Consider the following 15,706-nt stretch of genomic DNA (forward strand, 5'->3'; position numbering starts at 1 on the left):
AGGTTGAGTCTTAAAATAATATGAGAAAATGGATGGATGGAGTAGATATACAACGCATAGATCAAGGTGGGCCCATGGTGAGTATCCTACGGACATCACTCATCCTGGGTCGCAGTTAATATTCTTTGCTAAACAAGCAGATTTTGTAAATATTTTTTTTATCTCATAAAATTGTCGTGAGATGACATGGCCTAATTAAATTTTAGAAGAAAGAAATTGAAGGCGGATTAGCTACTGACAAGTTGAGTAGCTAGACTCGCAACTGAAGTGACGCCACCAAGTTTTGTGGGGGCCACCATGATGTATGTGTTGTATCCACATTGTCCATCCATTTGGAGAGATCATTTTAGGGCATGATCCAAAGAATGAGGTAGGTCCAAAGCTGGAGTGGACCCCACCACAGAAAACAGTGAGGAGAGTGACGTCCACCATTGAAGCCTTCCTAAGGTTCACCGTGGACCTTAAACTTAAGTCGGATCGGATTGTGCAAGCTACTAATCCTGTGCACTTAATCCTTAAATGGAAACTCAAATAAAAATCACGGTGGACCTTAAAGTTAACATAAACATTAAAGAAGGGAAAACACAAATATCAGCTTGATCAAAAACTTCTGTAAACATTAAAAGTTTTTAATGGTGGGTGTGACTCTCTCCACTGTTTTCTGTGGTGGGGTCCACTCAAGTTTTGGATCTGATTCATTCTTTTGCTCATGCCCTAAAATGATCTCTCCAAATGTACGGATGGTGATTATACAAAACATATATCATGGTGGGACCCACATAACTAGGTGACTTCACTTTAGTAGCCAGTCTCACTACTCAACCCATGCGTTGAATCCCCAAATGGAAGGAAGTCGATTGCCCAGTGAGTAGAGGTGGGCAACTTAGGCCCGATTTGGTGGATCCGACCCCACCAGAGCCGACTTGGCACCGTTCCAAACAGAACCAAAGGTCTAGATCGGGCCTGATCGATTCTGGTGGTCTAGATCCGATATTATTTCGAGTCGGGTTCCGATAGTACTATATCCGGACAAATCCGGTCCGAATACCCGGACCGAATGGGTTCGAAGCGACCCGAACAGACCCAAGCCGAACGGGTATACTATAAATACCATTTTTTCACCCAAACCTAACCCTATTTTCTTACCCTAGCTCGTTTTTTCCCCAAAACTCTCCCCCCCGAACGAGAACGTGTGAAATCTTCTTCGGTTCTTCCTCTCCTCTTCTTCTTTGACGCTCGTCGCTCGATCACAGGTAGGTTTCTCTTACCCATAAGCTGTGGAAGTCCACTACGGATTAATGTGGACTTTTGCTGGGCTTTCACAGGTATTCCCTTATTCAAGCAAAACATTCCAACGAATGGGCTGCCACATGGAAAAAGGAAAAAAGAAAGAAATTTTCCATGGAAAACAACACTCAGAAACAAATGGTTAGATTGCCGTTAGAAACCACAATTTTTCATCACCACGGGAATCCATGTCATTTTTGTATCCACATTGTAGGTCCTTGAATCCATGTTAGTTTTCATATCCACAGTGTAGGTTTTCTTCATCCAAACACCCCCTAAAGAACTGACTTGGATAGCTCCAATCAATGGAGCTATGCATTTCCAAAAAGATAGGAAACTGAAAAGTAGCATAGCTTCTCTCTCTCTCTATGGTACATTTAAAGTGGGCCCATCCAGTTTTTCTCCTTAGGGAGTCATTATTTGAGGATTACAACTACTATGATTAATATTCATGCACCCTTTTATTTCATTTTTTGAGAATTGAAATAGTACATATGAAAATTCAGCAATCCGATCCGCACCTTGCACAATCCGATCCGACTTAAGTTTTCCTAATCGAGTCGGACTCGGATCGGTTCAGACCAGCACATGTTCGGGTCGGACCGAGTCAGCTGACTCAGACTCAGTCCCGGTTCGGTCCGAGTTCGGGTTGGGCCATGTAAAATTCAGACCTGGTCGGGTTGGGCCAAATCCGAGCCAACTCAGTTCAATGCCCAGCTTTACGAGTGAGTAACTCATTAGTAAACTTTGTGGGGTCCACAATGATTTATGTATTTTATCCTCTCCGTCCATCAATTTTACGAGATAATTTTAGGGCTTGAGACCAAAAATGAAGCATATACAATGTTCAAATGGACCACACTATAGGAAACAGTTGAATTGAACATTTACTGTTGAAAATTTCTTGAGGGCTACAAAAGTTTTGGATCAATCTTATATTTGTGTTTTCACTTTGTCCATGTCTGTATGATCTTATGAACAGGTTGGATGACAAATAAACATCACTGTGAGGCCTAGCAAGGTTTCAACAGTGGAAATCATTATCCCCACTGTTTACTGTGGTATGATCCACTTGATATTTGGATATACTTCAATTTTGGGTTTAACCCCTTAAATTAGATGGAAAAACGGTTGAACGGCTTGGATAGACCACATACATACAAGGTGGGCCCAACTAAGTTTACTCAATATGATAAGAGCGTACTTTACACGGTACGCAATCCGATTTCCAAATGGAGACTGTCTACCGTTTCAGTGAAATGTAATTTTTAAAATATATTTAATAACACTGTGGCATTTACAGCGACGTTGACCAATAATAAAGCTGGATTCAGCCGCTTACTGTTTCCGCGAAACAGAGGATCCGCACTCGGAGATTTTGGATAAGTGTATTTGGCAAGACGCGGATTGCGTGGGACCTGACACCACGAACTACATGATGTCAGGACTCTATAGGGGTCCACCATAATGTATATTTTGTATCCACGCCGTCCATCCGTTTTTCCAGATAATCATTGTAAGGAAGGAGACCAAAAATGAATTATATCCAAATCTCAAATGGACCACACCACAGGAAACAGGGGGAATAATGATGTCCACGGTTGAAACGTTAATAGGGCTTCAGGTGATGTTTATTTGTCCAACCTGTTCATAAAATTACACAGACGCCGATGAAGAGATACCATAAGTGTCAGCTTGTTCCAAACTTCTGTGGCCCCCAAAATGTTTTCAACGGTGAGCAATAAACCCCCGCTGGTCTACATGAGCTTTGTATATGCTTCAATCTTGGGTTCATGCTAGAAAATGAGCTGGAAAAACGGGTGAACGGCTCAGATAAAATACATAGATCACGGTTGGCCCTACAGAGTCCTGACACAATGTACTTGGGCCCACCACGCAATCCGCGTGCTGCCGGCCTAAGCCCCCCCACACGCAGTTAACCTCTCACAGGATATCGTCAGAGAGAGAAATGCGAGTCCACTTTCCCTTCGCTGGTCTAACACAGACGGCCGCGTTGCCGAGGCGCCTCTGGTTTATTCTTCGGTTTCTGTCAGACGCGGCCCACGCTCCCCTAACACCGGACAGTCGTACACGCCAGAATAGTTTTGCAGCTGGGTTGGGTTAGGTGGGGTTGAGTTTCAACTCCATTCCGACCAACCCAAGGTGTTGAATGCTCAACCCTGACATTAATCGGGTTTGGCTGAGTTTGATCTGATTTGGGTCAGGTTCCCATCTGAAACTACTAAACCAATATATAAAATCAAATATCTAACCATATAGCACCATTAGGCCGCTCATCATCTAGCTCTGGCATTAATGGACTTGTTGACGCAGTTTTTCGGTGGATCTAATGTATGGGCCTTCCTTGGACCTGCAGAGGTTGCAGAGGTAAAAAAGAGGGACAAAGGAGGCCCTGGTTATCACAGGGGACTCTCCGATGCCTAAGTCAGGATGGAGGTCTTTGAAAAGGGAGTAAGATCTTCCAGAAAGTTTTCAACGTACTTTTGATGATTAATGGTGCCTTTATTTATAGGAGATTCTATATATTAATTTGGTTGGACTCTTCCTTGATTTTGCAGCTGTAATCCAAGATTTCCGTATGATGAGGGATTCCCAAGATTATCAGGATCTGGTATTATCCGTCAGAGATCTCAACGGATCCCCCGGGATGTTAGGAGATTAACCGAATCTTCTAGGTCGGCCTTAGGTCGGCCTTGAGGCAGGAACAGAGTGGGCCCTGGCTTGGGTCGGCCTTGAGGCGGGACCAAAGTGAGCCCCGGTCCTTCTTACGAATCAGCCCTTGCTATCCATGAACCACTTAAGAGTATTGTTGATATGTAACCGTGTGCGCCCGACCTATAGTCGATCCATAATCAACTTATTGCCAAGCTATAGTTGATTCGTAACCAACTGTCAGCTGAGATGTGGTCGATCCATAATCGACTTATTACCGACCTATGGGCTAGGTCGGTAGTACACGGCTATTAAAAGAGCTCTTTGAGTATCTTTAAGGTTGCATCAACCTCCTTGAAGGCTTCGCTCTCTAGACGTATAAGCCTTGTTAGGCTCGACGCTCGATGGGCCTGAGCTATTTCAGTAGAGTTGGTCCATTCCATAAGCCGACTTGTCAACTTGTCCATTTTCCCCCCAAGACTCATGAACCTTATTTTCCATGCATGAATGTCCTATATAGCTTTAGGTTCATAGCTTAGCTTGGACTTGATACCTACAGGAAAAGGAATAGTACTAGACAGCTTCTCATGGAACATAGGCCTCCCAACAGGTAACTGGGCTTATTTGGACAGTCTAATTAAATGGTTTGGAATTGCATTAGATGAAATTAACTTCATTATTGTACAATGATTACGTGTCTGGAAATACCATGGTATTTTCACTCGTCCAATCCCATGTTGGGAATTAAATTCCTCCCTTACAATACCAACAAAAAAAAAAAAACTGTATTAAGCGAAGCTTGCATTTAGTGGATATGAAATTATAGTTTACTGATCACATTTTATAGTTGATGCTGGTCACCTATACACGTATGCAACTTGAATGTCACATGTAAAGGACATGTAGATAAAACATACGCATCAACATGGTCCCATAGATGTAGCGGATATTGAAATCCAGCAGAAATCCTATAGTATTTACTATTAGTTCTAGTGACACAATATCAGGATTAATTCAATCCTTCCCATCGTGATGTAGAGCGGGTCGCGGACAATTTCATGGCCAAGATGGATCAGAAAAGGCCTGATCAACAATAGAAGTAATCCGGACCGTCAGACCTTTAATCGGGCGTATCTCGCAATCCAAAATGAGTTATCAAGGTAAAATATATGATTTTGGGGAAGAACGAACTACTTTAGCTACCCAACCCCGCTATGCCTGGTTGCGTAAGCCAGATTCGCGAAATACCACCAGATTGTTGGTCATTTTCCTATTTTAATTTTGTTTTTACTATAAATAGTAAGTTTTGGTTTGATTATAACTCTTCATCCGTTGGGCTTTAGGAGTTGCGAGAAGTACTTAGAATAATTAGGAGAACAGCTTGGTGAAGCCAAATAGGACACTGACTATTTTTGGCCGAAAACCTTGCCCACTAGTAGACATCACGACCATCTATAAATAGTAAGTTTACTATTTATAGTAAGTTGCTAATTCTAGGGGTTTTAGTTGTAGTTTGATTCTAATATCTCTCTCATTGCTTAGTATCCCCATTTAAAGGGTTGTGAACTTGTTTATTTCATTTATCAATCAATTTCAAATTTTATTGAATTTATTTTCTATTTTTCTTATTCTCCTGGTGGATTTGAGGAGTCTCTCTAAGGAGTCTCCCCTCCCCTTGAGGAACTACCTCACGTCCTTCCTTGCATCACATTGTTTCTATATGCCAGAGGAAATTTAGATGGGACCAAATGCAATTCCGTTCCACCTAATGTCATGCACTAAGGTCGGAGGGAAGTTCACGGTGCTACCCACCATCGTCGACGGATCCAGATCGTGTCTTTTTTCAATGAGTGTCATGATATTACGTTTGTCACATGTAAGTGATAACTCATGTGGATCTCTACAGAACGCAAGGTTGGGTTTGGATTGGGTCAGGTTGCCCTGAGACTCAATCCAAGCCCAACCCAACCTGGGTGAGTAGAGGATTTTCACCCCAACCCTCAACGGAATGATCCAGTCGGGCTTAGACCCAGTCGAATTTAGACCGAACCGAACCTAAACTTGATCCCCATGCCACAGCATGCATCAAATAAAATAAACAGAACGGTCTCAAATGTATTTCTTATGTAGTCTCTGCTGGCTTTTCGACGTGCATGGAACGCGTGTGTGAAAACCAGGCGAATCATCATGTGGGAATTCCATTTACAAAAAGCAATGGACCTATTTTCAAATTTTTATTGTTATTTTTATTTATTTATTTATTTTTAATTCTTTAGAATGGTCCGCATTGATACGATGGCTTGATGAGCAGACTGACAGGATTTTGTGGTCAGGCCATCTATATGTAGGGGAGCACATGATACACATCTCTGATTTAGCAAATCTCCATGAACTGTGATCAGGATCATTTACTAGAGAAGCGACGGCAGGGGATTTACCATGTACCATGGTTTAAAAATTATATTGGATGTGGAACACCAAGCGGAACCGTTCAACTAAGACCCATCGATTGGTATGGCTACGCCACGTAATCTCTGGGGCAATAAATGACCATCTTCACTTCTCAAATCCAATCGATGGTAGGGAACTTAAAAGCTAGGGGTTGGGTTTTGACGGGCTCAAGGTCTGTCCAAGCCCATCCTGTAAATTAAAACTTAGGTCCAAGCACATGCAAGGCTAGAACTAAAGCTCAGCCCATGATGATTACGCATCCCCTAAGCCCGATCTTCGCCACCCACTTTGGTTAAAGAAATGGATTGCTTATTAACTGTGCCCATCATTCATAATATATGGCAAAAATGCCCTTGAAATCTTAAATGAGATCGGTGCTTACTCTGGCCCCGGTGGTAAGACTCACAAGAGTTTCAACACCAGGTCAATGGTTTGAGTACCCATAGGTGGTGAAATCCCACTACTGCATGCTGTGAATAAAAATAATTCCTAAATGAGTTGGGCTGATTCCTGAATACCCAACAAGCCATAGCCGCATTGACCTCTAACGGGTTGGGTGGAGTTGGTCTATACCATTCCTGGTCTCTTAAGCCTTGGGCCTGGAATGGCCCAAGCACTAATACGCAAAAAGGCCGTTCCCCCCAAATTCCTCCGGCCAATGAAAAGAGTGAAATGGTTACGAGTATATATAAAATTAGTCCAATATAAGAATTTTATATGGCGTGACTTGGGTGAGACCACGGAACCTACGAAGTGGGTGTGACCCCAACGTGTCACGCAAGAATTGATCCAGCTAGGTGGGTGTCATGCGAGAGGAAGGCCTGGCTTCAGGCTCCCTCCCTCCCTTGGTCCAGCAGTGGTAGTAGGTTCAACACCGGGAGTGGCAGCAGGAGTGACACCGGGTGTTGGGTTTGTTTGGATTACAATCTAATCGACCGATTTGGAGACATCTAGTGTTAGGTTTGGTTGGATTACAAAAACAAAAAAACCAAAAAAAAAAAAAACAAGTAGAAAAGAAAGAAAGAAAGAAGAGAGAGAAAGTGGTCAGTGAGCTTTTGTAAGCACGCATACAAGTAACTAATGGGCTACTCCTGTGATGGTTCTCCACCATTTTGAAATGGTTGTGATTCACGTGGCCTACTATTATGTCCATCCAGACCATGCAAAGTATGCAAAATATTGTGCATGGATCATAGGTTTAAGATCACACTAATCAAGAAATCTTAACTATGCAATTGATAAATAAAAAAGAAAAAAGAAAAAGTAAAATGGTGATTGATCTGAATTCCAAGGATGCAACAGATGATTACTGTTCAATTGCCTTCAAATTTTTTCCCCTGGTTTCTTTATATATGTCAATGCCAAGTGTACAAAAAGCCATAACTTGCTTGAAACTAACAAACTAAAGCTACAGCCTGAGCAGCATCTTGCCTCTTTATTACTCTTTTGTACTGCCTGCAAAAACTAGAAGAAACTGCCCGATCTAGGTATTGAAGAAATTCATTTCTCTACAGTTCTCAAGAACATACCTTACTAAGAGGGCACTGCAGCCAAAAAAAAAAAAAACAAACAGCATCATATAAAAGCAAGAGTGTAATAAAGCATTTCTAGCATTAAGTAGAAGAATATTAATGTTAAAAATTACCTACTATATACTGGAGATGGGCAGTTACACATTCAATCATTGAGGTCAAAATAAATCTTCTATAAGTTATGTTGTAAGGAAATCATGACACTTACAAGATTAAAATAATCACGATGAAGAGTAGTAATGTTCTAGGAGAAACAAGAGCAAGTTTATCAACCTGTACGAAAATTATGCATCATAAGAAATGAACATTCCCGTTTCCCCAAATGAAAGTCTAACTAGGCACTGAAACAAGCTAATCTTATTCGTTCAAGTTGCAATATACTAGGAGGCTCTGTAAATTTCCCTGTACCAGTAGACATATTGTAGGATAGTTCAGAATCACACCAGCTTTCGAAAATTCACCTGAAAATAGGTACGAAACCGAATCTGGATAATCCAATATTTGATTCATCAATGAACCTCCTGCGACATCAATAAGTTGAACCACTCATTACATGTGCAAGGCTTTATGAAAGCTTCTTGAATTTAATAGCTCCTTTGAACTAACAGGCTTCTAAATTTAGGAACCTATTTAGGTGAATCCCTTGGTATTACAATCTTTTCATGTGTTGTATGAGATTCAACTAACATCCCATCACCTTGGTCACCTCAATAGAATATTGTATAAAGTTGTTTGATCTTAGAACCAAAGCACTGACAAGCATCAGTATCAATGATTGGTAGAGCAAAAGGGTAGCAAATTCAAGCATATGGGAGATTTGAATAAGCAATTCAAGAATGTGCTAAAAAGGGGGCTCAATCCGACAAGTAAGTCGTCAAGTGTAAGTTCATATATAGTTTTCATTATGTAAAATTAAGCGTATGTGAGTATGCAACTCAAACTCGAATAGATTCTTATATACAACTTAGGTTCTTGTATAGAACATAGGCTCTTATATGTGGTTGAGTTCACTGAACACATGTGCATACGTATTAGTTTCTGTGGAAGCCTTCGGTAAGAATAAGCATAGGTTCTTAGACTAGGACCAAAGTTGTCGGTTGGCCGATAGAAAACCAACTAAGTATCCGAGTGAGCCTCCGGTAGAAATGTATATTATATTCTTGTGTAGTATTTAGGTCCTTTTGTAGAGTTGTAAAGGTTGGAGGTGAACCTATTAAAAACATCTGATAGTGAATATCAGTACAGTCAAGAAGATTGTGTCCATCGGGATTAAAGTAGAAAAACCGAATCACTACAAATGCTTATATTTGCGATTGTGAATTACGTACATCTCTATCATTATTTATTTGATTAATTAAATCATTTGAATGCTCGAATTAGATTGTATGCTAGGTACTTAACTTATAATGCACACATAAGCTCACTATCTTTATAAACTAGTTGTTTTATTAGCATATCTCATGTATTCTATATGATTGAACTCACTATGACTTGAAAGCTTAAGTGTTAGTTGCTTTACTTGTTTAAATTGGCGAATTAATTTAGTTTGGCAATTATGATTTAATAGGCATAATTTTAATTAGTCTTATTTACCTCTATTCGAGGATATAATTATTCATTCATTTGCTCCACCAAGCTTTCACTCGCATAGCCCGTAGCCCTATCACGCGCAATTTTCATTATAAACTATTATTCACCTAGCGTATAAGCATAGGTGGACAATTCCTAGGACTACGATGTTCCTTTAGATTCGAGACATATGCACAAATAGAAGAGAATTAAAGCTATGAGTTACAATTAAGTCCATCTGGCTAAGAGTAAGGATGGACAAAATCCACACTAATAAGTGGTGGAGATGATGGTAAGTATTATGGAGGACTAGATAAGTAGCATTGTGCTAGAATGATTGATTATTTTGATATGTTGTAGGGTTTTGAATTGATGCTGGATCCCTTACTTTAAACTGTCATTTACTATTTATAAGCCCCAGAACAATGTCATGGAAATAACTGATGCTTACATGGTGACCTCACATACTATCAACCAAATGCATTCTTATCACAATAACAAGTCATTGAATGTGCATCGATGTTAATGTATCCTTAACGATTTCTCATCCTTATTCAAAGAATACCCGAATGCCACGACTTCTTGAGGATTTGCTCATTAAAAAGTTTTCTTCCTTATATTTGAGGCATGCCATGAAGATATCATGCATGCCACATGGCTACTCTTTGCACTATTAATTTAATACCGTCAAATCTTGTCCAAACAGGTGTATCTTGGACTCCAGTCAGCAACATCAAAGGTTTATAATTGTCAGGGAAGATGAAGATTACGCGAAAATCACACAGTGCCCACTCAGTCTACACACCGCACGATTCACTGTATACACCGGCAAAGTGTTGCTCTGTTTTTTCTTTTTAATCCAGAGTTTTCTCAAGCAAGCAAGCGTATCCACAAATTTGTAAATAAAATAAACGTTAGAAATGTAATCTAAGTGGCCAGTCAATATGTATAACAGATTCGTGAATTGGTACAGAAAATTTCATGGCTTGGAGTACAAATATTTAGTGGACACTCTTTAGGAACATAAAACAAGGCCCCAACGCAACGGGCTCGGATGCAAAAATTAGAGCGATAATCCCAACCGTTCGATCACTGGATTTTTGGGCTTTCTCTATTTTTTCAATGACAGCGCCACCAATCGGATGGAAAGGATCCTCATCAAGGTGCAATTTTCATGCCATGGCCCATTAATGGGGATTGCAGGACCTAATAGAAGGAAAGGAAGATCTGAAATAGCTCAAAATATCTCTTGCAACCAAAATGTAGTAACTAACTTCTGTAACCGTTAAGGCAGAGGAATCCCAATTGCAATCCCATCAGAACACTTCTCCCCCACCAACGGTGGCTTCGGCTGTTGGATGTATTCCGGGCCCACCATCCTAATCGACAAATTGACGATGCCGGTCGGCCCTCCATCTCGTTCTAGCAATCGGTAACTAAGGAAGTGAATCTGACAAGCTGGAACGTAGTCTTCTATGATATCCGATATGGGAATATTCACGCTCCCAACTTTCTTCAATCCGGTGATCCTCTTGCAATGTACCTCGACAGTGATCGACCGAGCATTAGGCGGCAATGCCAGTTGGAACTTCTCATTCCACAAGGGGTAGCTTCCGCCATCGCGATCGATGCTGGTCGATCGGTAGTTCTGGGAGTCGGTTCGGACGATCATGAAAGCGTTCTTCTTGATGGGACGGTTGGCAATTCGTAGGCCCTCAGCAGAGATGGCTGTGATCTCAATAGAGCGACCTTTCTCCATGTTTCCTTGGGTGGGTGGGGGTGTGTGTTCGTAAGTGGAACACGGTTAGATTTATGATGGATGGGATGTGATGAGAACGAGTGTAGAAGAGACGACGTACTTTCGTAAGTGGAACACGGTTAGATCTAGGATCGCGGCTAATCCGCGTTTCTAGAAAGTTGTAACCACAACGGCATCTGCGGTGACGATAGTCCGCGCCTGCGGTGACGATAGTCCGCGCACTACCCTGTTATTGTGGCCAGGAATCCCGTAGGGTTAGATCAGCTGAATGCTGGGGATGGGAGTCGCATGATGCACGGCCCGGATGCCATTCCTGATGGCAGCGGTGCCCACTGCCCACAAACCTCATCAACGTTTTGGTGGATTCGTGTACCCGCGGACTATGTTAAGATAAACTGGAACTTCTTGGAACCGATGGACGAGCCAAATGGTGTTGATTAAGACAACGGTGTCCAAAGCTATTAAAGCGATCGAGGTAATTTCTCCGTTCCGGAGGGTGATTGTCGATAGGAAAGGTTGGTGCGGCTCCGGCATCACCCAAGACGGTGCAGCCCATACGGTGGGGCCCATCATAATGTATTAATTGTATATCCACGCCGTCAATCCGTTTTATAATATTATTTTATGGTATGATCCCAAAAATGAAGTAGGTCTAAATTTCAAGTGGAACATACTATGAGAAACAGTGGTGGTTGTACAATCCACCACTAAAAACTTCTTAGGGCCCACGGTAATGTTTCTGTAATATTTTATTTTTCATCCAACCTATTGATAAGGTCTAATAAATCTGGATGAAGGGGGAAAACAAATATCAGATTGATCCAAAACATTTGTAGTCAATAAGTAGGTTTTAATAGTCAATCACCGCTGTTTCTTATTTTGTGGTCCGTCTGAGACTTGCATGTGCTTTATTTTTTGGATCATATAATAAAATATTCTAAAAAAACGGATGGACAGAGTGGATATAAAATACATACATAAAAATGGGCCCCGCTGTAAGTTCGCACCGTCTTCGGTGAGGCCGGCCGGGGCCGCACCAAGTCAGCTGGCGGACGCGGACGTACGTGGGACAACACCACGTCACACGGATTGCACGCGGCCCAGACGCGGCTGGGTGCGGCTTCGGTGGTTCCCGGATCCACCGATGTCGGTTGGATCCCTGACTGTGCTCCCCTTGATTTACGTGCCTTACATCCACGCCATCCATCAGTTTTGACAGCTCATTTTAAGACATTATCCAAAAAAAAATAAAAGATTTAAATCTTAGGCTGACAACAGCACAAGAAACAGTGGTGATCAAATACCCACCATTAAAAAAGTTTTGGGGCCACTTGAATATTTCTTTTCCATTCAACCTGTTGATAAGGTCGCAAAGACTTCGATGGAGGGAACATACAAATATCATCTTGATCCAAAAAATTTGTGGCCCAAGATAAGTTTTGAATGGTCAATCAGCTGTATTTCCTGTAGTGTGGTCCACTTGAGACATGGATCTGCTTTATTTTTGGAACCATGCAATAAAAGGATCTTTTAAAATGGATGGATGGCATGGATGTAAGGAAAATAAATCAATTTGGGTCCCACAGTCAGGTATCAACCTACCGAGCCCACCTCGGTGGATCCACCGATTCCGCGCCCGACGTGGTTGGGCGCGAATTGGCTACTGACCGGTTGAGTGGCGAGACTACTACTGAAGTGTGACGTCATCAAGTTATGAGGCTCCACCATGTTGTATGTTTTCTATCCACGCCGTCAATCCACCTGGAGAGATCATTTTAGGGTAATATCCAAAGAATGAGTCACATCCAAAGCTCCATTGACCCCATTACAGAAAACAGTGGGGAGAGTGACACCACCATTAAAAACTTGTAAAGGCCACAAAAGTTTTAGATCGAACTGATATTTGTTTTTTCCCTTCTTTGTTAACTTTTGAGCAGGTTGGATTTTGAAAAAACATCATAATGGGACTTAGGATGGTTTCAACTGTAGGATCCAATCTTCAGCTGTTTTCTATAGTGGAGTCTACTAAAGCTTTGGATCTGCCTCGTTCTCCGGTTCATGTCGTAAAATAGTATCTCCGATTTGTCGTGGATACAACAAATACATCACAGTAAGATCCACAGAACTTGGTGACCTCACTCCAGCAGCGAGTCTCACTATTATCTAATCCGCGACCGACGCGGCTGGGGTATTACCGGTCGCGGATTAGATGGTGTTGCCGACACGGACGCGGATTTGTCCTACCCCGGGCAGGACTCTGTGGGGCCACAGTGATGTAAGTATTTTATCCCCCACCGTTTGTAGATTTTCTCAAATCATTTTAAGGTATTATCCTAAAAATGATGTTGGTCCATAGCTCCAGCGGATCACAGCAAAGGAAGCTGCACTGATAATGACACCCATCATTGAAACCTTTCTAAGGGCAAACGTGATGTGTGAAAACACCAATATTAACCTGATCCGAAACTTCTCCAGCTCCCAAGAAGTTTTTAATGGTGAACGTTCAATCCCCACTTTGTAGTCTACTCAATCCTTGGACCTGCCTCTTTTTTTGGTTGATATCTTAAAAGGATCTGATAAAAGTGTTAAACGGCTTGGATAAAACGCTTACAGCACAGTAGGACCCCACAGAGCCCTGCCCGGACGGATTAGGGGTAGACGCAATCCGCGTCCTGCTGACACGACCTCCGTGGTACGTGATGTTCTAGGCGCTGTGAGGCCCACCACGATGTATCTGTTTTATATCTATGCCGCCCATCTTGAAACATCCGTTGGGCCACAGAAGTTTTGGATCAGGCTAATATTTTCATGTTTTCACTTCATCTCAGTATGCATGACCTTATCAAGGGTTTGGATGGCATATTAACATTACGTTGGACCCCAAAGAGGATCAACGGTCGGCATTTCCTTACCCACTCTTTCTTGTGGTGCACCACACTTGATCAGATATGCCTTATTTTTAGCTCATGTTAGGTCCTAACGTGATATGTCAAAACGGATGGCTGAGGTGGATTTCCCCCAAACCTAAGGGTGGGCCCCACCTAGCTTCTGAGTGCAATAACTTCCGGCCAAAGGATTTCCCAGCCAATCGGCGTCCACATCATTGCGTTATTTAATCAGGACCCGACTTCAAACCAACCTGGACTCGGCTTGAAACCAGGTGTCCAAACACTATAAATGGATATCATATGGGTCCCCAGACTCGTCCGGGTCCTCAAAAGCGATCCAGGAACTGAAGAGATCCGTACCCGGTGCTCTAGGACCCAACACAGACCCGTTTGCATGCCTTTTACTTCTGGGCTCCTGCTTGATACTGGTTGGGCTGAGATCTGTAATATATAGGACCCTGGATTGGACCAGCCCAGATTATATATGTATCGGGCTTATGAAGTTTTTCAGACTGTTCTATTAAGGACCGGTTCAGGCCTAGGAGTGAGCCCGTTTCTGCCTTTAATGATTGGGCTTGGTCCTGAAATTGAAAGTCTGATAGTGATACGGGCCATTTTACTCGGTCCAAAGCTTGATTAAAATAGGCCATTGGACCCAGCTGGCTACGCCATTTTGACCACCCATTTCCAATTTCCAGCCATGGTCCACCCGTGTGGTGACCCTTCGGGCTCGGCGACGTGGATCACAGTAAACACATGCTACATATAGCATGGACATGGGATGAAAGCAACGGCTGGCCATCTATGATTAATATGTTTGGATCATCCAAATACTGTGGTTTTTGATCGAAGTCTATTCTCTATTTGGACGACCAATATTCTACATTCAAATTAGATATGTGGCTTACTTGATGAGAGGCGGGCTTGATTATAGAATGTGGGTTGTGCTGGGTCCCACGCATCCTATTGGTGAGCGTGGGGAGCTGGTTAGTGGACTTTGAAAATTCTATAAAGTGAAATGATACTTTTACCCTTTTCACTTGGGATTGCATCTACAGCATATGTAGTTCAAAACTCGATTTGACTAGATAGCCAATCGAGTTTGGTTGATTTGAGACTTGATTCAACTCAACTCGATACCATCTGAGTTGGGTTGACCTGATGAGTCAACTCGATATTTGATAATTAAATCAGATGAGAGTGTCTTGACTCGATAGCCAGTTGAGCTGGGTTGACCGAAGACTTGATTCAACTCAACTGGATGCCAGCTGAGTGAGATTCAATTGATGAGTCGAATCAACCCAACTCCATATTTAATAACTAAACTAGATGAAAAGTTTTTTAAAAGGCACGGTTGCCCTGTGTACAACTAGCCTCCAATCTGTGGACACTGGCAGGAGGTTTCCTCCCGTTGGCTGCCCCCGGAGGAGGGCTGCCCCTGGGGTCCGGGTTAGACTGTTTGATTGGTTAGATTACACGGTTGTTCCATGCACAACTAGTCTTCAATTTATGGATGCTGGTGGAAGGTTTTTACCCCATGGGTTGTC

General features: G+C 42.3%; 1 protein-coding gene across 1 annotated transcript; it reads right to left on the minus strand.

The window, feature by feature from the left end:
• Positions 1 to 10,457: 10,457 nt before the first annotated feature.
• LOC131233629 (BON1-associated protein 2-like) lies at positions 10,458 to 11,307 on the minus strand. Its single transcript, XM_058230412.1, has one exon. The coding sequence runs from the start codon at positions 11,269 to 11,271 to the stop codon at positions 10,798 to 10,800; it is 474 nt and encodes a 157-aa protein (XP_058086395.1). The 5' UTR covers positions 11,272 to 11,307; the 3' UTR covers positions 10,458 to 10,797.
• Positions 11,308 to 15,706: the final 4,399 nt, after the last annotated feature.

The sequence above is a fragment of the Magnolia sinica genome, chromosome 18 (assembly GCF_029962835.1).
Source record: "Magnolia sinica isolate HGM2019 chromosome 18, MsV1, whole genome shotgun sequence".
Lineage (NCBI taxonomy): Eukaryota > Viridiplantae > Streptophyta > Magnoliopsida > Magnoliales > Magnoliaceae > Magnolia > Magnolia sinica.

What these genes read in the sequence shown, in the direction of transcription:
- LOC131233629 (XM_058230412.1), bottom strand. Translation starts at nt 11,271, where the DNA reads ATGGAGAAAGGTCGCTCTATTGAGATCACAGCCATCTCTGCTGAGGGC.